This window comes from Suncus etruscus, chromosome 7 (genome assembly GCF_024139225.1).
Source record: "Suncus etruscus isolate mSunEtr1 chromosome 7, mSunEtr1.pri.cur, whole genome shotgun sequence".
Classification (NCBI taxonomy): Eukaryota; Metazoa; Chordata; class Mammalia; order Eulipotyphla; family Soricidae; genus Suncus; species Suncus etruscus.
The window spans coordinates 16,307,131-16,332,715 of NC_064854.1; the positions used below are offsets into that span (position 1 = coordinate 16,307,131).

The 25,585-nt window shown below is 40.6% G+C and overlaps 1 protein-coding gene across 2 annotated transcripts in view; it reads right to left on the reverse strand.

Annotated features, from left to right (window-relative positions):
• Positions 1 to 25,585, reverse strand: part of LOC126013285 (aldo-keto reductase family 1 member C15-like) — a 509,781-nt gene that overhangs the window by 289,852 nt on the left and 194,344 nt on the right. The window contains exons 1-9 of one of the 2 annotated variants that reach the window (XM_049776314.1): positions 18,255 to 18,338; positions 16,050 to 16,217; positions 14,933 to 15,049; positions 13,664 to 13,741; positions 12,593 to 12,715; positions 10,871 to 10,980; positions 9,357 to 9,522; positions 7,893 to 7,975; positions 7,009 to 7,051 (exon numbers count right to left, since the gene is read on the reverse strand). In XM_049776314.1, the coding sequence (XP_049632271.1) occupies positions 7,009 to 7,051; positions 7,893 to 7,975; positions 9,357 to 9,522; positions 10,871 to 10,980; positions 12,593 to 12,715; positions 13,664 to 13,741; positions 14,933 to 15,049; positions 16,050 to 16,217; positions 18,255 to 18,338 (972 nt within the window). Of the gene's footprint in view, positions 1 to 7,008; positions 7,052 to 7,892; positions 7,976 to 9,356; positions 9,523 to 10,870; positions 10,981 to 12,592; positions 12,716 to 13,663; positions 13,742 to 14,932; positions 15,050 to 16,049; positions 16,218 to 18,254; positions 18,339 to 25,585 lie in introns of those variants that run through there. The other variant, XM_049776308.1, reaches the window with a different exon arrangement.

The following is a 25,585-nucleotide window of genomic DNA, read 5'->3' on the forward strand; positions in this document are numbered from 1 at the left end:
GTAGTTGGCCTTTACTATATTGAGAAATGTTCCTTTCATTCCCATCTTGCTGAGAGTTTTTATCAAGAATGGGAGTTGGAAAAAAAATAAAAATAAAGAATGAGAGTTGGACCTTATCAAATGCTTTCTTTGTGTCTACTGATATAATCATGTGACTTTTATCTTTTCTTGTTGTTGATGTTGTGTATTATGTTGATAGATTTACGGATGTTAAACTGTATTTTATGTTAAACCATATTGCATTCCTGGGATGAAACCTATTTGATCATAGTGAATGATCTTCTTGATGAGGCATTGGATCCTATTTGCCAGGATTTTGTTGAGGATCTTTGCATCTGTGTTCATCAAGGATATTAGTCTGTAATTTTCTTTTTTGGCAGCATCTCTATCTGGTTTTGGTATCAAGGTGGTATTGGCTTCATAAAAGCTATTTGGAAGTGTACCCGTTTTTTCAATTTCATGAAAGAGCCTGGCCAGAATTGGTAAGTTCCTCTTGAAAGGTTTGAAAGAATTCATTAGTGAATTTATCTGGGCCTGGATTTTTGTTTTTGGGCAGACTTTTGATTATGGTTTTAATTTCCTCAATGGTGATGGGGATGTTTAGATATGCTACATCTTTCTTATTCAACCATTGAAGGTTATTGGAGTCCAAGAATTTATCCATTTCTTTCAGATTCTCATCTTTGGTGGCATAGAGTTTCTCAAAGTAGTCTCTGAATACCCTTTGAATCTCTGCAATATCTGTAGTGATCTCCTCCTTTAACTTTCAATCATTTTGTAAGGAATGGTAAATAAAGCACATCACAGGGATCCCTTATAATCTCAGAGGACAAGCCACAGTACCCTTGGAGTTGTGGTGTTATTTGTATAATTAGGTCATCAAAAGTGTTTGGTGTGTTACTATTTTTTTAGGTCCCAATAGAACTTTTCTGGGGCACAACTGATTTTGCATGCACACATTAAAATTGTAAACTATTAGATTTTAAGAGGAGTTAGTATCCATTAGGAATGAGAAGTCAGTAATTTCTGGTTACAGGGGGCCCTCAACTCTGAAAAGTTGCCATAATGATTTGACTTAGGCTTTATTAATTCTCAGCTTTGAGAAAGTTATGGAAAGAGTGACTTCTTCCTACAGAAAACTACTACAAATGATGAGAGTTTAAAGCCCTTTTCCAGCTCAATGGATTCAACCTTTACAGCATTACCTTAGCCTCTCCTGAGCATTCCTGACATAATAATAAAATCTTGAAGGCAAACTAGCCCGGAAACTTGGAGAGCATCTAAAATAAGCTGTCCCATGGCAAAATGATGACATGTAACCCAGAGATGCCTCAGAACATCATACTTTGTTAAGTGCTTCACCAACATCTTGAAGGAGTATGACCTGACTATAAATACCATATTGGAGGGAGCACCGTCTAGGTACATTGATTAAAGGCCTTAGAGTTAAAAATAACTTAATGTGCTTGAAGTCTGTGGTTTATATTATGGCAGGAGCTTTGTGGATTGGAATAACCTAGGATTTCAGGCCACAAGGTTTTGCTTTCTATTTTCCCGCTTTTGCTGCACCTATGCAAAAAAAATGTGCTATCATTTTTTATTTTTAGAATCATTCATTTTCCCCTTAGTAGCTTCCTTTCCCTTGGAAGTATATAAATTGCTAGGGCAGAGAGGAAGTGAAACCTTCCATTTTCTAGATCTCCTGGATGTGGCTTGGAGTAGTGACCTGCTAGTAGGAGTGAAGGGTAATGTGGGGAACTCCTCCAAAGCCTTTTCTATCTACATGCATGTGTGTGAATTATTTTCTAGATTGCCATCTGATTCCATAACCATGTCTCATCAGTGTTGGAACCCGAAAACTTCAATAATATAGATTATCAGATATTTAAAAAGTAAACAAACAGTGCAATATACTGACTTTGATAATGTTATTTTAATAATGATGTATAAAATGATACTATTTTTGATAAGAGATAATTGCTTAGAGGTAATATAATTTACTCTGTGTATTTATTTCATTATATACAGAAGTTTCATATATGCAGATTGAATTACTCTCTTATCAAAGCTTCTACTGTAAGAACCAAAGCCCCCTGGACCTAGGACCAAGGTAGTTCCAAGTCCTAGTAAAGCTGCTTTTACTAAGGTCAAAATAGATTCACAGGATTTTTCCACTCTACCATTTCCCCATAGGCAGAGGGAGTCAACCCAGAGATAAAATCACAGAATATAACTTCTGAAGGTCAGGACTCTCCCTTTTCTGCTGAGACACAGAAATTAGGGGTTTTCAGAATGTTCCATCAGATCAGGCCCCCTTGACAAACAAATTGAGCCAGAAATTAGCTGAGACATCTATTCTATGACGTGATGTGATTTGTACGCAAATAGATATAGGCCAATCATGTATGTGGTGAAGGATGAACTGTTTGTATTAACCAATGAAATACTTGAATCGTTGAAGCTTGGAAAATATATATAAACTGATTGAAAGCTTCTGCACCTCAAAGGAAACAGTGCCCAGGATACAAGAGCCACCCACTGAGTGAGAGAAACTATTCACCCAATACCCATCAGATAAGGGGCTAATATCCAAAATTTACAAAGCACTGACAGAACTTTACCAAAAAAAAAATCTAATCCCATCAAAAATGGGGAGAAGAAATGGACGGACAATTTGACAAAAAAGAAATACAAATGGCCAAAAGACACATGAAAAATGCTCCACATCACTAATCATCAGGGAGATTCAAATAAAAACAACTATGATGTACCATCTCACACCACAGAGATTGGCACCCATCACAAAGAATGAGAACACGCAGTGCTGGTGGGGATGTGGAGAGAAAGGAATTCTTATTCACTGCTGGTGGGAATGCCTTCTAGTCTAACTTTTATGGAAAGCAATATGGAAATTGAGCTCCCATATGATCTAGCTAGACCAGTCCTAGGGATATACTCCCAGGAACACAAAAATACAATACAAATATCCCTTCCTCACACCTATATTCATTGCAGCACTATTTACAATAGCTAGACTCTGGAAACAACCAAGATGCCTTTCAACAGATGAATGGTTAAAGAAACAATGGTACATATACACAATGGAATATTATGCAGCTGTCAGGAGAAACAAAGTCATGAAATTGTCCTATACATGGATGTACATGGAATCTATTATTCTGAGTGAAATAAGACAGAGGGAGAGAGATAGACACAGAATAGTCCCACGCATCTATGGGTTTTAAGAAAAACGAAAGACAGTCTTCCAATAATTTTCAGAGACAAAAGAGAGGAGGGCTGGCAGTTCCAGCTCACTATATGAGTGCAGTTAGAGAAATAACTACATTGAAAACTATCATAGCAATGTGAATGAATGAGAGAAGTAGAAAGCCTGTCTAGAGTACAGGTGAGGGTGGGGTGGGGAGGAGGGAGATTTGGGACATTGGTGGTGGGAATGTTGCACTGGTGAAGGGGGGTGTTCTTTACATGACTGAAACCGGACGACAATCATGTTTATAATCAAGGTGTTTAAATAAAGATATTAAAAAAATAAAAATAAAATAAAAATATTTCATTAAAAGAAAAAACAAGAACATAGTGCTCTGTCATATTTATAGCAGCATGTTCTATTAGAAGAAATAAATATTTTGAACTATCAAAAAAAAAAGAAACAAAGACCAACTTCTGAAAATTTTTGGATAGAACCAAAATCACATATACAAGGAAAAATAAAAACTAAAAATTCACAAATTATTTCTCGAGTAAACTATAAGCAAAAAGACAATGAATTCATATTACATAGCTTGTTCTGAGTAAAAATAACCTCCAACTAAATGTTTTCTACCCTACAAGGTTAAAAAAGAAATGAAACCAGTCTCAAAGAAGCAGGAGACAAGAACATTTGCAGATGAGGATATGCATAAGACATATACCAGCTCTGATATAGATATTGAGTGGCAACATTAAAAAGGATAGATTATTGACTGATGAATTAGTAAAGTAAATAGGACACTTGCTTTGTACTTAGTTGAGCCTGATTTGAATCCTCATGACACATGGTTCTTCAAGCACTACAGGGAGAAATTCCTAAATTGTGAACCAGAAACAGCACCTGACAATGGCCTGTTGTGGTTTCAGCCCCTCTCCCCCCCAAAAAAAGAAACAAATGCCATTAATAACCAAATTCCTCATTTATTCAAACAACAAATTTCTTCAATTTTCTCATTACAAGGAAAAGAATAGTTGGATAAATTGAGAAATAAAAGCTAAACATTCTGTAAACATACAGAATGAAATGGCAGAAGACAAACAGGTTTATATTATATTTTTTAAACAGCATGTTTGTACCATACCAAGTAGTATTCAAGTTAATAAAAACAATGAGAGGATGTACATCACAACCTGTTAAAGAATAAGTAGATCAAGTTACCATATATTAACATATAAAGCAGATAAAGGGGCTGAAAATTAAAAAAAAAAAAAAAAGGCGCTCAGGCCAAAGCAATAGTCCAGCAGCAGGAGGGCTGGTAGCCTGAATGGGCTTGACCCAAGATTGCTTCCCAGTACCCTGGATGGTCTCATGAGTCTGTCATGAGTGTTCCCTGACCTGAAAGCCTGGAGTTAGGTCTAAACACTGACAGTCATGGCAAAAACCATAAACAAAAAGAAGGAAGCTCACAGCTTGCAGACTAATGTGTGAAAGTGAATGGAGGATCCATGTCATATCAACTGCAGAAAATAAAATATCATACACCCTTCTACACACATACCACGCAGCAGGGAGTGAAGGCAAAGGTCCTCTATTGCACAAGTAGAATAACAATTTTTGCAACAAATTTAGGGGAAATCTCACCCCTGAGCAATGAAGAATGTGTGAACTTGTATTCTGTCCAAGTCCTCTAGCCACTTGGACTGAGAGAAATACTTTTCTTAAAAAAAAAAAACAAAAAAAAAAAAACAAGGAGGTAGGGAAAGTCATCTTTGGAAAAATCCCAAGGTAGAGAAAATTCGAAGAAGAAACTAATTTAGATCAGTTTAGACAATCAGGGCTGAAAATGTACATGCAGCAGGAAGAGAAAAGGAAATGATCCTAATTTAATGTTGGACATTAAAGTGCTTATTCATTGTTTTTCACTCTATGGCCACAGCTATGTCAATATGTGGTCTTGGCTCTTAGTGTACTTGTTAGTTCTTTCAGTATCTGCAAGTATTAAAAAATAATCTGTCAACTGTCCTGAATGGATCTGTAAACATAAGCAAGGGCACTTATTTCTGGAACCAAGAGCTAATTTAGGGATCATAAACTATTCAATGAACAGCCACTAAATCCCCTTTATCAAAGCTTTCATTAATTGCAGTTGACTCTGATGGACAAAGGTCAAAAGTGCCCATCTCAGTGGCTTCATTGTGGCTTCAACCCCTAGGCTAGTGAGTGAGCCTGGGCTCAGCTCTGGAAAGTGTGTGAGGATTCAGTATTGCTAAGCCACAGAAAACACTTCCAAAAGAGAATTTCAGGTTATGACACTAGGTTACATTAGAATGCAGAAAATGTTCAGGGGCTACTGACAGAAATTCTGTGGATTGCTGTCAGGGTTTAATAGAAAAGAGTGAAAAGGAGTAAAGATCATGATCCTGAAAATAGAATACAGAAGCCATCTCCCTTCATGGAGTCAGAAAGCTAGAGCCAAGTCTGTTCATCCTTGCTGTTTTAGTGGTGGTTTTTTTCATGGGGGTGTATACTGGGTGGTCATCAGAGACTAGTTCTGGCTCTTCTCTTAGGTATTACTCTGGCATGACTTGGGCAATCATCTGGAATCAGAGAAGGGAACCTGGGTTGCCTGTAGATGTAAGGCAATCTCCATATACCATGTCCTATCTCTGAATCTCACCCTGTCCTGATCTGGGTAAATAGCTATGGACAAGGACATGGTTTGCTCCCATTTCTTGACTATAGATTCAAGCCCTCCCTTGTTAGAGTTTGATTTGTTGGAGGCTAGCGGGGTCTAAAGATGTGCTTGAGGATCAAGTGTATTTCCATAATTATTCAACCATCTGGACTTGACAATTTATTGCTAAAATCAGAGCATGTTCCCAAGACCATCAGGACCACTCCCAGAAACGCCTATTGTGCAGGGGCTCAAAACATGAGTGGGCCAAAGAAAATAATTGCCCTTGAATCCCTACTCTATATCTCCCAATACTGAGTAGAATTCTCTACTGCTTAATTGGTGAAACAATCAGGTAATAAAGGTTACTCAAGAAATGCTTCCTAGGGGCCGGGCGGTGGCGCTAAAGGTAAGGTGCCTGCCTTGCCTGCGCTATCCTTGGACGGACCGCGGTTCGATCCCCCAGTGTCCCATATGGTCCCCCAAGCCAGGAGCAACTTCTGAGCGCATAGCCAGGAGTAACCCCTGAGCGTTACCGGGTGTGGCCCAAAAACAAAAAAAAAAAAAAAAAAAAAGAAATGCTTCCTAAATCACAGAGAAAACATACAAGAAATGCCAACTACAGCCAGAGGGTTAAGAAATTTCATAAATGAGGTTGGGGCAGGTCAAAAAGAAAAAAATTTCATAAATGAGTCTGATAGATAACTCAAGGACTGGGCCCATGACTTGTAGCAAAGGACCTAGTTTTCATTTCCAAATACTGTGTGGTCCCCTGAGCTTCTCCTGAGCAAATCCAACAAAGTCATGAAAAGCCCTGAACACCACCAGTTGGGACCCAAAACAAAAAATGAAAATGAAGAAATGATAAGATGTATTCATTACAGAACAGATTACAGGTTATTTTATCCTTTCCCCTTAAATCCTAGATTTTATACGATTTTCATGTTGAAATAATTTGTGCTTGAGTAATCAGGACAAACATCCATAATCTGAGACGTCATTGTTTTATTGGGAGAAACAAGTAAATCAGGAGAGGTGAGGCTAATCCCACGGTCACTACCTCTATTAGTCATGCAGGAGGATGAGGGTCCCTCTATATGGGACAGCAGGAGACATGGTGCATTCAGTATTCATCATCAAATGGGTAATTAGGGTTTCCTATCCCACTGCAGAGAAGGAGAAATACAAGATTAGTATTGAGAACTGCCTTCTCAGATCAAAGGGTAGAGTTCTCAGAGGAAATGGTCTGAACTAAGATCTCATTTACTCCCAACACAAAGATGAGGCCCTGGACAGGGACAAGTCCCTCCCTACCCTCTGATTCCCACAGCCCACAGGACACAGTCCCAGGACACAGGGTCTGAAAGATACCCCAGATTCTGAGGCTGCTAGAACTATGGTTCCTCTGTCCAGGATGACATTGTTGCTTGTGATCCTGGGACAGTGTGATCCCAGGAGCAGGAGGAGCTGGAGCCCCACAAGGCTGCCCTGCACTCCACAATTCCTCCTAAAGAAAATCCAGCCCTGCCCCACAACTGCTTTAAGAAATTTACAGTTCACATGGAGACAACCCCAGTTGACTTCAGTATGTATTTCAGCTTTCCCCTCAGAAAAAATATCCCCTTTTTCTCTGTCATTCAGGGATCACCCCTCACCTCTACCCACCAGCCAATGCCTCCATTTGGGAGTTTTTGCCCTATCCCTAGCTGTCCTAAAACTCCTAGTTGTGGTTTTTGTGAGTGAGAGACAGAATCAGAGGAATGCAAAAAGGCTCAGGGCAGGACAGTAAATTCACGGGCAATGACAAGTGACTTTGTGGTTGTTTCTGGGCTCTGTCTTCCCTGCATCTGTCTACACTGCAACTGGGCTGTACATTGGGTCTGCAGATATCAGAAGCCTAGTTCCATGACTTGATGCACATCAGGCCATTTCTTTGTCTCAAAAGCCTATTTCCTCAAATTCTGAATTCCCCCATATGTTTCTGGAGAGACTTTTTCATGCACTTACAAATCTATTTTGAAATAGCGGAAGTCCTTGTTGAGGCCGTCTAAGGCTTTCATGTCCTCTGGAGTCAATGTAAAGTCGAACACCTGTAGGAAAGAAAGTTCAGTGAAAGTTTTTCGCCACAAAACTACAACTTTTTCTGGTGACACAAGGACTGCAGTCAAGCCCCAATCCATTTAGGGTAAGAACCTTTCAGAACCTCCAGGGTTGCTCTTGGAGATATTGCTCTGCCTCAGTTCTGGTTCAACTATGCCATCCCTATTGTGTCCATGTCACAAAAGAAAGCCATATGTCTCAAATGTTCCAAATAAGAAGGAAATTCCTTTTCTTCCTCTCTCATGTCCTGGATGTTGATGGCCCTTAAGCCTCAGCTAGGGTGAGGAGAGGGAGCACTGGACAATTACTACAGTACTAAGGTGCAACCAGCTCACCTGGCAGGACCCTAAATGCTGCTGCTGACCTGTTGAGTCAGCACTAAGGAAATCCCAAAGTGCTTGTTAGGCACAAGGTCTCACAGTAAGAGAATCTCCCCAGGAATGATGTCTCTCCATATCATTCTGTACTCATCTCTATTTAGTATTTGTAGTCCCAAGAGAAACTCTATAGCAATCATGGTGAGTAAGGGATTTCAATCACTAGACATTTTAAAGGAAAACAAATTTCCTCATCTCTCAACTATCTGTCCCTCTGTCATGATTTAAAAATATAATCCAGGATCAAGTGAAATAAGAGAGTAGGTAAGCATTTGCCCTGTCTTCGGCTATCCCAGATTTAATCTCTGGCATCACATATGGCTCCTCTAGCACCTCTATCAGTGATCTGTGAGCACAGAGCAATGAGTAAATCCAAAATTAAATATATATGTATTTTTTCAGATATGAATTTGTGTTACACTATCATGAGCCATAGGTTGATCTGATCTGAAATAGAAGCTTTTCCCTCACTGTCTCAATGAGATTGGAATTTCCTTCTTATTTTTCCATAAATTGAGTGAACTATGTGTAAATATTCAAGGTTCAAGCATACGTTTTATAAGTCATTAGGTCCAATGCCATCTATTGCCAATGCTAATCTCATGTTGAAATATTTTAGTGTCTCCAAATTACAGCAATCATTCAAAAGAATATGTGGGGACCGGTTCATAAGGTTGACGCTGAGATCATCCCTGCACCTCTGGGGCTCAAAATGCAATAGTAGATGGAGAAGAGAAAGAAGATAGTAATCAAGGCTTCCTAATCCTTCACAGATGGAAGAATCATAGAAATGAAGCAACTCTGGATGAAGTTGTGCAGGAACAAATCCAGGATGCAACAGAGCCAACCCTATGTCCATCAATCAAGGACTTGGCATTCAGATTCTCCCATTGCACCTTTGAGATGAAAAAGAAAGTGTGAGAACATGCACACAGGAGAGAGATAGTAGCCTGAAGCAGCACCTTGATCACTCTGGGGTCACTGTATTGCATACCTGAAAATTCTCCTTGATTCTCTTCTCAGTGAAGCTCTTGGCAAGCACCACTGCCCCTCGTTGTAGCTGGTAACGCAGGGCCACCTGCCCGGGAGTACGATTGTGTTTCTTGGCAATGTCATTCAGGACTGGCTCCTCTAAGAATTGTGGACAACCTCCTTTGATCCTACAGAAAAAATCAAACATATATATACATATATATGTGTATATATACATATATATACATATATATACATACATATATATGTATACATATATATATATGACAGGCATACAACTGGGGATCTACTGAGTGCTGCTTCTTTTCTCAAATTTCTCAGTATTAAGAAGGGGGAACAAGGTGGTATGACTTAATGAAGAATAAATTTTCATTATACTCAGAGAGATTTATTCATAATAGCACCAAAATAATACAATGGTACCATTAACTTTCAAATTGAAAATTAATTTTGGGGGACCAGAGCGGTAGCATAAGGAGTAAGGCATCTGCCTTGCCCACGCTAGCCTAGGAAGGGTCAGGTTTGATCCTCCAGCGTCCCATATGGTCCCCCAAGCTAAAAGTGATTTCTGAGCGCATAGCCAGGAGTAACCCTTGAGTGTCACCGGGTGTGGCCCAAAAAAAAACAAAAATAAAAAAGGGAAAAAAAGAAAATTAATTTTGGGAATATGCTCATCCAACAAAATTAATTATTCATCAAAAAGAAATGAATAGGTTGTGTGCTAAGTATGGAATATGCAGAATATATTTATTTTGCCTGCTTCTACATGTGAGCACAACAAAATGGACACACTAAGGCTGAAAAATTAAGCAGAGAAAGGTTCCTCCGGCAAGGAACCATGTCTGGGAGGAGAACAATAGGATTTTTTTGAAAAGGGGACTTTTTTTTCACCACAGGGTATGAACCCCTCTGACCACTTTATTGTCATAATGGAGGACTTACAATGAATTTTCCCACACTGGGTAAACATAACTATAAAATAACTCTTTTATCACACCAGGCATTACTTAGTATTTACTCCTGAGTCTGTACTCAGGAATCTCTCTTAGAAGGGCTCTGGGGACAGTACAGGATGCAGGGATCATACTAGATACAAAGACATATAATATGTTGAACATGAGAAAAGCAAATGTTTACCTCTGTACTATACTCATGACCTTAAAATTCCTTTTTAAGTGCTATTTAGATCGTAGGTGTATCTCAGGCACTATCACATAAGCCTAGCATATTTAAACCCTCAGGTCCATTCTGGGCACCCCATAACTCCCCAGCAAAGATCGTGTGACCCCCACATAGTGATCAGAAAAGTGCTTAGTATTGGAGTGTGGTTGAGTAAATAGATATATGCATGAAGCATCATCACAGGTGAGCCCTGTAATGCTAAGTGGAACTCATTATCTCTAGAGTTCTCATATTTATGTTTGAGCCATTTCATAAATGAATGTGAAAACATAACGAGATCTACTTTGTTGTCAACAGAGATGCTGACATAGTGTATTTAGAAATTCTCATTACCACTTTGGGTCCCTGTGAGAGCCCAGAGCGCTGTAGGCCACAAAGACAATGTCCTTGGATTTGCAGAAGTTCAGTAGCTTTTGCTGATTCAGATAAAGATGACACTCCACCTGGAGGGAACAAGAACAAAGATGCCAGACCAAGAGCCATTAAAATGCTGAGAGGAATTTTTCCTGAACTGAGAGAACACTGAGAGAATACTGGAAGATCATTCAAATAGGTCCTTCTCACACATCATTTCAGAGTGTTCCAAAAGCATAAACTCTCAAACCTGTGGGAACTGTTTTCTTCTGGTTCTTCAAGAGCATTTAAAACAATTGGACTCAGGTTTTTAGTGAGCCATTTTGGATACACAAACTCCCAGGAAAAAAAAACATGCCTAGTTAGAAAGATGATAGTCTGAGGAAAAGGGCCCAGAAAAGTGATTTAGGGACTCTTAAGCCAATTACTGAAAAGCTGACACCTTTATGGAAAACTCTATTGCCCTATTGGTGGTGGTGGGGTCCTGTATTCACTATTTTACCTGCCACTTTTTCCTGAATATGACTACCCAGAGACTTTTGCATTAGCTGCCCAAAGCCACTTTGATATTACAAGCCTAACAAGGTTAAATTAGCATAGGTAGGCAACTATCTGTTAGCATTAACCCTTCTTCCTATACTTACTGGTTATATACAATAAATACTGTACAGAGGACAGTCAGGGCTCTCAGTTCCCAAGGTGGTGAGCCCCTTAACCACAAGATTTTCTCTCTTATGTCTATCTTATTTTTGTAAACCTTGAAAAACCACTACCTCAAGTCCATTCACCTGGACTAGCAAGCCCTAAATGCCACTTCCTACTAAAACAGACCAATATTCAGAAACACTCAGCTAATTAAGTGCTGATAGAAAGAGCAACAGGTTGAGTCAAGACAACTGACCTCACGCAGAGACAAAGAAGACAGAAGATCAACCGAGTCACAGAAACCAAGCTAAGGAAATGCCTCCTGCTGACCACCCTGGTGACCACAGGGTCCTCATAAGAGAACTAAGTGCCTGGACAGAAAGCAGATTTCCTACCAGAACTCAGGAACAACAATGACATAAAGAAGCATCTTTATGACATTAAGAGTCTGAATAAAGAGCCTCCAATGATAGGAATAACACAGGTATCAATGAGTGCAATATGGACAAATTAAGGAGAAAGGCTTGACCTTCCTACAAGTCAATGGAAGTGAGAAAGAGGAAGGAGAAGAGAGAAGTGTAGAAAATGCAGGAGAAACACAGGAGTCAGAAGAGAGAGAAAAAGAGAAATGGAGTGTATAGATTATCAGATATTTAAAAAAACAACTGTAATGCATGGACATTTTATTATCCATTTATAATAATGAAGTTTAAAGTAATAATCATGTCATTGATAATAAGGAATAATTCTTAAAGCAGAGATAATATAATACATTGGTTTATTTTAGCTTCCTCACTATAAACAAAGGTTTTGTATTTTCAGATTAAATTACTCTACTATCACAACTTCTACTGAGCTTGCCCAGGACAAGCCCTCTAACTCCATGAACACAATTGTCTATGATCATACAGAGACTGTCCCCATCCATTCCTTCCTGGGAGTTCCAGTCACAGTCATGGGCTGAGTCTCCTCCCCCTGTTCCCTCAACAGGACCTACTGGAGAGTGGTGGGATGGGAAAGAATGAGCAGGACAGGGGGCCCCTGCCCCACACTCACCTGGTTACACACAGGCTTGTATTTAAGTCCTGGCTTGTTGAGGATCATCTCCAGCTGCCTGCGGTTGAAGTTGGACACACCGACGGACCTGGTTAACCCTGCATCTTTGCATTTCTCCAGGGCCTGGGGATGACACATGGGAATCCCTGTCATCTTCCCTGTCTTCTATCCAGAGTTGCTCCAATGCTATGAGCTGATCTCCCCAAGAGCCATCCCTTCTCACAAGTAGGCTCAGTACGATTAGGGGGTTTCATCACCCCACACTCCAGCTTATGATGGTGTTTAGGAACACACCTTAACTCTATGCATAGTGCCTACATCTTTGTGGGATTTGCAGTAGTTGTTCATGATTATTTTTTATCTTGAGGTGGGTTTGGGGACACAAACAATTATGTTCAGGGCTTACTCCTTTTTCTACACAACAGACATCACTCTAGGTGGGCATGGGAAACCATATGTTTCCAAAATGAAACCCAGGATGTACATGCAAGGCGAAATTCCTATCTCTCTGGCCCATTTTCTGTTTCATTGGCTCTACCTGTTGGTATTTTGACACAATGAAGTATCAGGATGGATTAAAAAATATTCTTGATCTCTTGGATTCTCCCCACCCTGTGGTTAGTTAATGAACAACCAGAGTCAGGGCTCCATTGTGGGACCCTAAAGACAGACAGGTCTACACAGCAGTGTGTGCTACTTCCCATGTGAATTAGGGGAAGTGGGATAGGTTTCTCTAGGCTTCTCCTGAATATTCCTGACAGCATTGGCTTTTTCTGTATTAATGAAAATGTTCTTCATCTATCCTCTGGGTAATTATTTCAGACAAACTGATGCATGTTCCCACACTCTCACTAAACTATGTGAGAGAACTCCACTGAGATCCACAAAAGATTGAGGGCCACTTGATCAAAGTCACCCTCCTCTCTGCTGTTGATAAAGGAAAAAACCCAAGTAGTGACTAAGGGACTGTTCTAAGCACAAGAACATTAGAATCAAGCAAACAAGTCCCATGGCTGCTCTGGTAATTTCCACAGTGGCAGGGACCCCTTTGAGCTGGAATACTGCACTCACCTCCCATGTCTGACACAGATCCACTGTCTCTACAAGAATTTTTCCACTGGAATCCATGGGCAGAATTTCCTCACCAGGCTATAATACAGAAAAAGAGATTTCTCACTCACAGCTGGGACCACAGCACTGTGTGTGAGAGAGATTCATGATTTTTTGTTATTCCTGGCAGGCTCAGGGGACAATATGCTATACAAGGGATGGAACCCAGGTTGACTGCAGGCTCTCTCTCACCTCTGTGTATAGGGGGAAGAAAAGAAAGAAAGAAAGAAAGAAAGAAAGAAAGAAAGAAAGAAAGAAAGAAAGAAAGAAAGAAAGAAAGAAAGAAAGAAGAAAGAAAGAAAGAAGAAGAAAGAAAGAAGAAAGAAGAAAGAAGGAAGAAGGAAGGAAAAGAAGGAGGAAGGAAGGAAAAAGAAGAAAGGAAGGAAGGAAGGAAGGAAGGAAGGAAGGAAGGAAGGAAGGAAGGAAGGAAGGAAGGAAGAAAGAAAAGAAAGAAAGAAAGAAAGAAAGAAAGAAAGAAAGAAGGAAGGAAGGAAGGAAGGAAGGAAGGAAGGAAGGAAGGAAGGAAGGAAGGAAGGAAGGAAGGAAGGAAGGAAGGAAGGAAGGAAGGAAGGAAGAAGAAAGAAAGAAAAGAAAGAAAGAAAGAAAGAAAGAAAAGAAAGAAAGAAAGAAAGAAAGAAAGAAAGAAGAAAGAAGAAAGAAAGAAAGAAAGAAAGAAGAAAGAAAGAAAGAAAGAAAGAAAAGAAAAGAAAGAAAGAAAGAAAGAAAGAAAGAAAGAAAGAAAGAAAAGAAAGAAAGAAAGAAAGAAAGAAAGAAAGAAAGAGAAAGAAAGAAAGAAAGAAAGAAAGAAAGAAAGAAAGAAAGAAGAAAAGAAAGAAAGAAGAAGAAAGAAAGAAAGAGAAAGGAAGAAGAAAGAAGAAAGAAAGAAAGAAAGAAAAGAAAGAAAGAAAAAGAAAGAAAAAGAGAAAGAAAGAAAGAAAGAAAGAAAGAAAGAAAGAAAGAAAGAAAGAAAGAAAGAAAGAAAGAAAGAAAGAAAGAAAGAGAGAGAGAAAGAAAGAAAGAGAGAGAGAAAGAGAGAAAGAAAGAGAAAAAGAAAGAGAGAGAAAGAAAGGTAGATGATAGATAGATAGATAGATAGATAGATAGATAGATAGATAGATAGATAGATAGATAGATAGATAGATGATAGATAGATAGAGAAACCCAGCACATAGAGTTAAAGCAAGTCTGGAGTGATCAAACTGTCAAAACCTTAAGTCAATGCAGAGCTACCTTCAGAGCCACAGGAATGTGAATGAGGACCAAGTCCACACAGTCCAGTCCTAATTTCCGCAGGGATCTTTCCAGGCATTGGCGAACCAAATCTGGTCGAAGGAAAGTACACCACACCTAGAGGGTCCAAGTAAAGTACACTGAACTTACAGTTGCAAATATTTGGGGATCGAATTAAATGTTGTTAAATGTTAAATGTCTGAAGATTAGTTATTGGGCAAATAAATAAAAAAGACTTTACTGTGTATTTTTACATGTGCTTAAAGTCACAGAATTCTATGCTTTATCAAGTACAAAGCTGGAAGCATGAAAAAAAAGAAATAAAATTAAAATTAAATTGCAGGTAATGAGATAAGAGAAATCTCAGACCCACATAAAATAAACGAGATTCAGAACCAAGGTGCCTGACTCCTCCCCAGAATGTTCTTCAACTATTATATTTGGGTTTTCTGGACATAAGAAATAAAAGAGTATTACCTTGAACTCAGAATATTTCAAGAATAAAGGTCAGGACTCACACTCTTATCCACCTTTTCCACAACTTCCAGGAAATTGAGGAAAGATGTTCATGACTGGGGCCAGTCAAGCCTCGCTGGTCACAAGAACCTCACATGGCTTGCATGAGGCTAGTTAAGAAAACTAGCTCTGAGAGTGTGTGAGAACTGGTTTGCCCCACAGTGTCAAAGAAAGAAGAGTTGAGTCCTCTCAGAAAAGTTTGAAAACCCACTCAGCTTTTGGTAATCCACAACGAGTTATCATCAAAAGTCAGGGACAAAGAGTGTTTCAGGAAACACCTCAGATCTCAAAATCTCCTGTGGAAACAGCACTTTCACTCAGACGACTGCAGACATTTCAGTCAAGTCATGGACTCCTTCAGTGATCACTATGGGAACTACCTAGAAATAGTCCAGAGACATGCAGAAAGAGGCCCCAGGGTGACAACCAGGGTAAATCTATCTCAGAGGAACAGACAGATGTTATGTCCTAGTGCCTGGCCTCACCAATTACACCATCAAGGACAGAGTCAGGCCTGTCCTTGCCTCTTCAAAGGCTGTGCCTGAGTAGGAGGAAACAGACCCTCAAAGAAGAATAAAGGGGTGGGGTCCCCCCTACATACCTTGGTAGTGTAGAACAAGTCCTCCCTCTTCACAGTGCCATCCACTATCTTTGCTCTGATGGCATCCCCCACCTCCACCTCATTTTGATATAAGTAGGCAGCATCGATGTGCCGGTAGCCAACATCAATGGCTATTTTGGTGGACTCATAAGCTTTACTCTTAGGAACCTGTAGGATGTAAATGAGGAGATTCTCAGTGTCTCACTTCAAGAGACGTATTTTCTCAGCTCCTGTTCAAGGGTCTTCTGAGAGACACATCATCTCCTTTGTAATACCCTCCCATCATCTGCAGCTCATCTCAGCCTCCCTCTTCCTGCACACCCCCTGCTCAGGCATTAGTTGTGACACTCTGCATGGCAGGGAACTGGTCCTGGGCAGCCAAAGTCTCTGCCTTGTTACAGTCCAAAGCAGGATAAAGAGGGTCCCTGCAAAATCCCTCCTCAGAATAGGACTTGGAACTGGGTCAGGCATGAGAAAGGCTGCTGCAATTCCTTATTCTCTTTGACCTACAGCTGCCTGCAAGTTTGGGCATAGAGAGCAAAAGATCATGATTTCATTCATAAACATCAGCCACTTTGTTGTAAGATCAAGGCAGCCAGGAAGAGACCATAAAAACCCACTGTTACTCTCATGTCGCAGAGTCATTGGTTCCTCGAAAGCATCCATGACTCAGGGAATCAGCAAGCAGAAGCCCCAGATTGTAAACAAGATTTACTGAGAATGTGGCCTCCCTCATAGCCAGAAGGTTGCCTCAGTGCTCAAATCATCCCTGTGATGTGCACTGAGTCACAAAAGTCACACCCTGTCCTAGGACCATCTTCTCACTTTTTCTGTGATTCTCAGGCCCAGGGACAGAGGGAGTGATAGAGAAAGGGCAGGCACAAACAAGCTCCATTTTACTTGGTCTTCAAGCAAGTGTACTTTGCCTTGTAAATACTGTATATTAAAATTCCAGCTATTCTTGTTGTGGAGGGTCTAAGAGACCTCATACACTAACACTGTGTGGTGTCACCACAGAGTGAGGTCGGAACAGACTCACAGATTTGCCCAAGGCTCCCTACAGGCACATGAACTCTCAGGTCTCACCATCCCTGGAGAGCCCTTGCTGACCCACAGCAGCACCTGGGTTGTACATTGGAGGGAACCACCTGTCTATGGCTCCCCCAAGCTATCCCTGTGGCCCTCACCATTGTACTGACCAACACTCATAATTATCATCGTTCAGAACTTAGGCTCTGAGCCCCAAGTTACCCTGTGTGACCCAGATGGATCAAGCATCACTTCTTAGGAGACAGAAGTGGCTCCTTCCAACCGCAACAGCCTGCAGTCCATGATCTGGAAGCATCAAGGCTTTCACCTGCCCTGTGTCCACTGCCTCCAGAACATCCATGAAAAGCAGAGACACCGGGTGATTCAGAACATGTGCTGGAAGGGTCTCCCAAGCTCTGACCTATGAAAGGACTTTGGTGCTTGGCGCCAATGGAGGACCAATAATAAACCCCTGTGCCATGCCTCATAGTTACTTCCAGGATCAGTGCATGCTCAGGAACTGGAACAGGGGCAGTGATTATAGTGATGCTCAATCGACTATTGGTCTGTCAGTGTCTGTCATTCTATGGGGATGACTGTATCAGTTATAGGAGTGATGGTAGAAAACTCAGCGACATGAAATCATTCCCACAAATGTTCTGCTGCAGTTCAACACCGTGCTTACTTCAGTATCAGTGACTGTAAGAAAAATCAGAGTGTGAGTGCCCAGAATCACCCAAATTGCCTGTATTCTGGGTCCCAGATCACCATAGGCCCAAAAAAATCTCTCCTAACACCCATTACCACTGACATTCTCTGAGATCACCCATGTGTCATGAGTGTTCCATGATCACCATATGCCCCAAGTAGCACCCCAGTGACTGATATTTCAAGGGCACCTTCCAAGACCTGTGCCCCTTTGGTACCCCCAGCATATTTTGCCTCATACTTACCTTAGACACCACCCATCTTAGTGCCCTGGCAATATGACCAGATACTCATGCACTCGAGCACTTCTATATCACCCATAATCATCAGGTCTGGATCCTTCCTGCCAGCAGTGCCCTCACATGTGCTTGGGGCATTGGGCTCTGTTTGCAGGCAGCACCTCCAATCATCATTGTTCTGGGGGCAGCTCCAACTGATCCATGGTTCCCCCATCACCTTCCCACTTACACTTTCTGGAGCGTAGGTGCCAAATCCCAGCACTGGCATCAAGTGCCCATCATTCAGCTTCACGCAACGACTCTTGAGATCCATCTCCACCACACAGCTGCTTCTCACGGTCCGTCCACTCTCCCACCACAGAGCCTGTAGTCAGTTAGCAGCAAGTCTCAGGGTTCTTATTCCCCCAGAAATAGGAGGGGCGGGGCATGCTGCCAAAAAAAACAAGTAAAATAGCCCATAGTTCCCATTTCTAGGCATCTTTCCAGTGTCTGCTGTTTAGTCCTCCAGGACTCAGAATAAGCTAGAGGTCCTTGTTTTTACCTGCCAATCTCACTTCCAAGTTATTCCTAGTGATGAAATTAGACCCACACTTTAAGTTTCCATCCACCATCCAAGAAATGCTCACCACTCACCCTACTGCAGTGTTTGGGGACTGTCCCAATCTGTCTTCTCTCAGGATCCTCAAAAAAGTCCTTCCACAACATGACCTAATCCAGCCTGGGAGCTTGATTGTGTTCCTTCGTCTCTTTTTCTTCCTGCTTTCCCCCTCTTCCTTCCTCCCTTTCCTCATTTTCTTCTCTTTTTTATTTTCTTCTACATTCTCCCTTCTTCCTCTGCTTTCTTCCCTTCCTCCCTTATATCCTCCCCTTCATTTCTTCCTTTCTTTTTCCTTTCTTCCTTCCTTTCTTTACCTCATGTTCTTTTTTCTTCCTTCTTTCCTCCTTCCTCCCTTTCTTCCTTTCAGTCCTTCTCTTCTTTCCTTTCATCTCTGTCTTCCACATTTTAGGTTTTGAGTTCACCATAAAAATCCTATTTAATTCTAAGTAAATTAGTGATCATCAAACTCCTTCACACTCCCTATCTCTCTCCCTCCCTTCCATCCATTAACTCTCCATCTCTCTCTTACACAAACGTAGGGCACGCAAACTCACTAGGGACAAGATATACTGTGTAAACTCTTGGTGTAATAACTATTAAAACTAGGATGTCCCGAAAGAGTAAAGACAGTCTTTCTGAAGAGGCATTGCAACATATTAAAACCAAATACAAAGAGCACAAATACAAACTGCTCATGATCAGATTGAAACAGAATAACAGTCCAAGTCAAATTTATGATTTTATCATTCCAAACACATGGAATTAATTAAATGTGGATCATTAGGAAGCTTCCTGAACCCATTCTAGAGTCTGGGAAGAAACCCAGCAAAGATGTATCTGCTCATTTATCAACTTGGATAAATGAGATGACTTGCAATGATGCTTGCACAGAAAGCTTATAGAAATTGGCATCAAACATAGGAAACAAAGATGCATAGAATATTAGATCAGGACATGGATGCAGCCCAACCCAAATGTGAATGTTGCAGAAGTTTTTCTATGAGGTCCCACTAATCTAAGGTCTTGGAATGACGACTTCACACACTCCACAATCAACACTCAGTGAGCACCTCATGTGAGCAAGACACGGACTACATGGCAGTAAGCCTGACACACAATCAGATCTTCAGGTAGTACTAGTTGGGCAGTCATGACAGGATCACTAACAAATGAGTTCACTGCAGAGCATGGTTATGGGAGCATCTCAGAAGGGAAGAGAGGGTGGGAAATTTGCAGAGGGGAAGAGAGGCTGAGATGAGGTGAGACAAGTCTTGTGCACAGCAAGGAGGACCACTGTAGGAAAGTTTAAAGCATTTGAGGTGCACACTTTCCACCCACCACTAGAGATTTTGTATAATGATATGATAGTGCCATGTGGAGGCTGAAGGTAGGCTGGAAGGGAACACAGACTCTCTGTGGTCTTAAAGTTGAAATTGTGTATATGCATCAGAAAGCAAAAAAAAAAAAAAAAAAAAGGCTTATGGACAATGTAAGTCATCTCAATCATTGGGAGCCAGGAAGCTCAGGAGCAGAAGGAAGAAATACTCCTTAGAAACCTGTGTTTCAGGGGTTGGACAGCCTAGTATCCTGGAGTCCTGGGCTGGTCTTATGCCAGAAAATTTCAGGGTAAGGTCTCCTTGTACTTAGGCCAAGGCTTTTCCCTTCCATTTCCCCCATATTTTGCTGGGCCTATGCTAACAACAATTGCCACCCACATCGTTTTTACTGTATTTTTTTAAACTCTCATCCTTTAAAAAAAAATAAGAGCTTACTAAACTTTCTGCTAGTGCTTTAATGAGTTCATTGGTGATTGAATACTTTTCAAAAATGTACTTGCCACTGAACAAGTTCTTTCCTTTCTCTCCCATCTCTTTTAGTTTTTCTTTCAATTTTCTATCTCTTATTTTTTTAAATCATGTTGGTTTGGGTCTTCCTGAAACAATAGTATTATGATCAGTTATGTCAACTATGTGATGCATTTTCATCAATAAATTAAAAATATTTTAAAAAAAGAAATCTGTGCTGGCAGATATTGGGGACCTGCCTTGATTTTTACATCTTTAAAATGGAGCCCCTTGGACAAGGAGACAGGCTTTGCATGCGGGAGGCCTGGGTTTGATCCCTAGTACCTGTTCCCCTGAGCAATTTCCGAGAACCACAAGATATGGCAAGGAAAAAAATGCTAATTATAAAATAATGGCATCCCAAGATCTGGGAGAAGGTGGGAAAAAAAGAAATCCATGCTCTCCTCATAAATTGATTTCTGTTTTGTTTTTTTGTTTTGTTTTGTTTTTGGGCCACACCCGGCAGTGCTCAGGAGTTACTCCTGGCTGTCTGCTCAGAAATAGCTCCTGGCAGGCACGGGGGACCATATGGGACACCGGGATTCGAACCAACCACCTTTGGTCCTGAATCAGCTGCTTGCAAGGCAAATGCCACTGTGCTAGCCATCCGGGCCCATAAATTGATTTCTATAGCATGCTCACTCCAAATCTTTCCTGCATCTCAATATTAAGCATTCTCATGCATTGTGTGATAGGTGTGGAACCATGTCCAGGAACTATAGAAAGTGGGTAGATAAAGCAGCAGGACTCAGAGCAGCTCCCTGAAGATGATCAGACTTTTTTTTTGACAAATGGTTATTTAATGATTTGTTGCTCCATTTCTATGTGCTGATGCTTGTGCAACCTTTTAATTGAGATCTTCAAACTTCATGACATTGTGACCTGAAAAACATACTTGTTATTGTTTCTGGGGAAACTGCTTTCTCTCTACTTACCTCTGTCACCTGGAAGTATCTGGGAGATTTAGGACTGATGAGAGTCTGCAGTGAACCCCTTGCATGGTCTGAATGCTCAGGACTACCAGGCCCGTGAGGTGGCCATTCAGCTGCTTCCAACATACACTTGTCCCACACAATGTTTCAGATGATCCCTGCTGCCTAATTTCTCAGGGAGCCATGGACTCAGGCTGGATCATAAAAAATTTTTAATGTTTTTTTTATTTCAACACCATGATTACAAGGATTTTTTTATATTACAAGTTTGTTTTCCACAGAAAAAGTTGTTCATGATTGAGTTACAGTCATACAATGTACAACAATTTTTACCAGTGCACATTTCCCACCATCAATGTCAACAGTTTCCCTCGCACCCTTCCTGATACCTTATTCCTTCCCACTCACCCTTCCCTACGTGCTTCTAATTCTCTCTCTTGTTCTCTCTCTCTCTCTCTCACACACACACACTCTCTCTCTCTCTCTCTCTCTCTTTTCTTTTCTTTTTGACACTGTGGTTTTCACTACTGTTAATGAAGGGATGCCATGATGCCACTTTATCTCCTTTCAACACCCAGTTCTTGTCCAGAGTGATCAGCTACAATGATCACTTTCTTTTTTTATAATTTTCTTTTTTTATGAATATCTTTATTTAAACACCTTGATTACAAATATGATTGTACTTGGGTTTCATTCATGTAAAGAACATCCCCATTCACCAGTGCAACATTCCCATCACCAATCCTGAATCTCCCTCCTCCCCACCCCACCCCCTGCCTACACTCTAGACAGGCTTTCTACTTTTCTCATTTATTCAACTTTGCAACTATCACTTTTATAGTCGTAAGCTTGCCACAAAGAGTAGGGAGTGCAGTTAGAGGAGAGAAGGGTCTACTATAAAAGTGCAACAAGGAATTTCTCTTCTCAAGAAAAGAGAGTCAGTCTTAATCTTTTCCAGACATTTTGTGTTTATTGCTTTTACCTCATAGGAAAGGATTTCAGGATGAGATAATCCCTGAAGTATTACATGTTTATTAGGGAAGTGAAGGGAGCTAAGAAGAATCCAGTGAAGACAGTGCCCAAGAAATAACACCGGCCTATCCAGAGTGGTAAAATTCCAAAACAGTGTTTCACAGAAGATTAAGAAAATATGGATATCTTCCACACCAGCTTTTGTCCCCAATTCTTTTACCAGTAGGAGTTATGGGGCTATTCCCTGGGAAACACTGGCCCCTTGTTGTCCTTCCTTTAAATTCTCATGCAGCCTTTGTCCCTATATTTCTGGGAACTGTTTTCTCAGGGATCCTGAAATTCTGCATATTAAGGGCTTTCTGGACAACTGAGATGGGGTCTTTTGTCTCAAAGCTTTCCTTGCTTTTAGGCAGGCACAGCTTTCAGAGACTTTTTCCTGAACACATGTTCCCAGGACTATACATCCACCTACCTGTAACAATATGATTTCTACTTTCATGACTATATGGGTATTTAAATAGTTCCTTAGCATGTGGTCTCTCCTAGAGAATATTTCGTGTGACTTATGGATTGCACAGCCACTTGCCTATATGCAAACAACTTTGGTTCACTCCTAGGCACTAGATATGATCCTCCCAATAAGAGATTTCTGAGCACAGATGTAGCAAGTCAGCCCCTGAAGAGGTTGACTGATGGTGGGCTGGAGAATGAGGCCTTTTTCTTCCAGCTCGGAGCACGCGTCTACCACCCTGTCTAGCCCACGGTTCTGAGGTGAAACGGCGGGTAAACAGCTCGCAGACAGTCAGGCTCGTGGAGATATTTGCTTTATTCGGATGGTCAAAACTGAAGTCCAAAGACTCAGATTCAGTTCCAGCCAGCCAAAAGCCCCGGCCTTCCACAGACCTCTGTTTTTATACTCCAGAGTCAGGTACCACCCAATGGTGGGATCAGATACCAACCAATGGTGAAAGCAGAATCAGGTCCTACCCTAGGGTGGGGGCAGAATGCCAGGTCACACCCTAGGGAAGGGCACAATCACCAATCAGTTTAGGGTGAGTAACATAGTAATCCCCCAAAATATTTACATACACAACAATTCCCCCGTTTGTTTTTAGTAAACAAACAATATTGTCTACAATTAAAAGAAAAATTAGTCAATAATAAAAGAGCGGCTGTTTGCATAAGCACATCACAGGAAAATGTAAAGGAAAACTTCTAAGCACAGGGTATCTAAAACCAGAAACATGTATCAAGGAATCAACTACAAGCTCCTGAGAAGATAAATCTAAGACGTACATAGATCTTTCGAAGAGACACCAGAAAGGTTGTGTAGCAGGCAAGAAGAAGCACCTTTTCTTTATTTGTTGTTGTTGGTGGTGGTGGTGGTGGTCGTTTTTGGGTCACACCTGGCAGTGCTCAGGAGTTACTCCTGACTTCACGTTCAGAAATCGCTCCTGGCAGATACCGGCATTTGAACCAATGACCTTCTGCATGAAAGGCAAACGCCTCACCTCCATGCTATCTCTCCAGCTCCATTTTCATTCAAGTTCAGGTAGACCAGAAAGCCCATCTTTGAGGGCATTGAACTAGGCCTTTATTTCGGAAGAAGAGGCACATACACCCTCTGCACAGTGGGGAGCCACTGCAATGATGATCAATAGGTATCTGAACTTAGTCCAAGTTCTTAATCCTGCCTGAAGTCCATAAGATGTCTGAAATTGATGTCGACTATTTATAGATGGGAGCTTAAGTCACAAACCAAAACAAAATGTTTAAGGTAGAGACCCTCCCTGTGTAAATAAACAACTTGAGGGCCCATCCAAAATGGATGGAACCTTCTATAAACCTAGTATTTTGCCTATGATGTGCCCACGCAAAAAACCCTGAGAACAGACAAAAATATCATTTAGGAAATTATAGACAATAATATCTAACTCACAAACCTAAAGTCAAGAAAGTAAAACCTTAATGTAATACAACATCGATTCCTAATATTAAAAACTAAAATAGAAAAACATTAATTACGATAGTCAAAAGAAGTGTAGTACCAAATATAACTTCAAAAGATTACAGTTATAGGAAAAACAACAGATGAAATTTCTACAGAGTTCAATACCAATCTGTAAATATGAGGGGTCTGGAACTCCAAAAAGACCGGCAGAAGACACTTGATGGGTCTGGAAAAGCGGGTTGAAGCCTTGTACAGGAGATAACATCAAGCTGAATGAAGAAGGAAGGCCAGTACAGTCATCCATGTGTTGGGGCATCCCCAAGCGTTACATTATTAGATCATGAGTTGGTTGGGCTTCTACATTTCCTTTGGGATCGGTGCAATCTTGGGGTAGCCATTGTAGAAATGGTCAACAATAGCACTGTGTATGTGGATGGAAAACCAGAAATTCAGATAGCACAGTTTAACTGGGATCCAGAGACTGTGGGTCTTATCCATGGATCTTTTCTCTGGGGTTACATTGTGACACAAATTCCAGGTGGCTTCATTTCCAACAAGTTTGCAGCATATATGGTGTAAAACTCCAACAGTCACGGATTTCTTCTTCCAGCCGAGATCAGGAAGCTTGTAGTTGTGGGTGAAGGAGATGAGTTGCACATGTGAAGGGAATCCTGAAAATTAAAACGTTAAGGACTAGGAAGAGAGAAGGAAGGATAAGAAAGACTAAATTGGGGAAGATAAAGTTAGAAAAAAGGGAACTATATACAAAATATGCAGAACAGACAGACACTAAACAAGACATACACATACAGACTTCACAAAAAGTATGGCCATAACACTCACTCATACTAAAAAATATTTGTTGGAAAGGATCCAAAATAGAGCAAAAGAAAAGAGAATTCAGCTGAGTCAACTAAAAGCACCTTAAAATGTAATAGCCGGCAATTGTTTAGATAAATCATTTCAAATTCAAAAATCTTTTTTTTTATGGCAGAGCAGAGCAGATCTGAAAGAGAATTTCATGCGTAATACAAACATGGAAAACTCTATTATAAGTGTATATCAGTGTATATACAAAGTTATTGTATAACAGTAACTTTATGATAATCAATCATAGGCAAGAAGCACTGTGAAGAAAGTCCACCTAAAATTATCATTATGTCAGCGTCTTAAAACCTAAATTGAGGGAAATAAAGCAATGATGTTAAAATAAAAATAGTGAAAGTCGTTAAATGAGTATACCTAGAAAGAAAAACAACATTA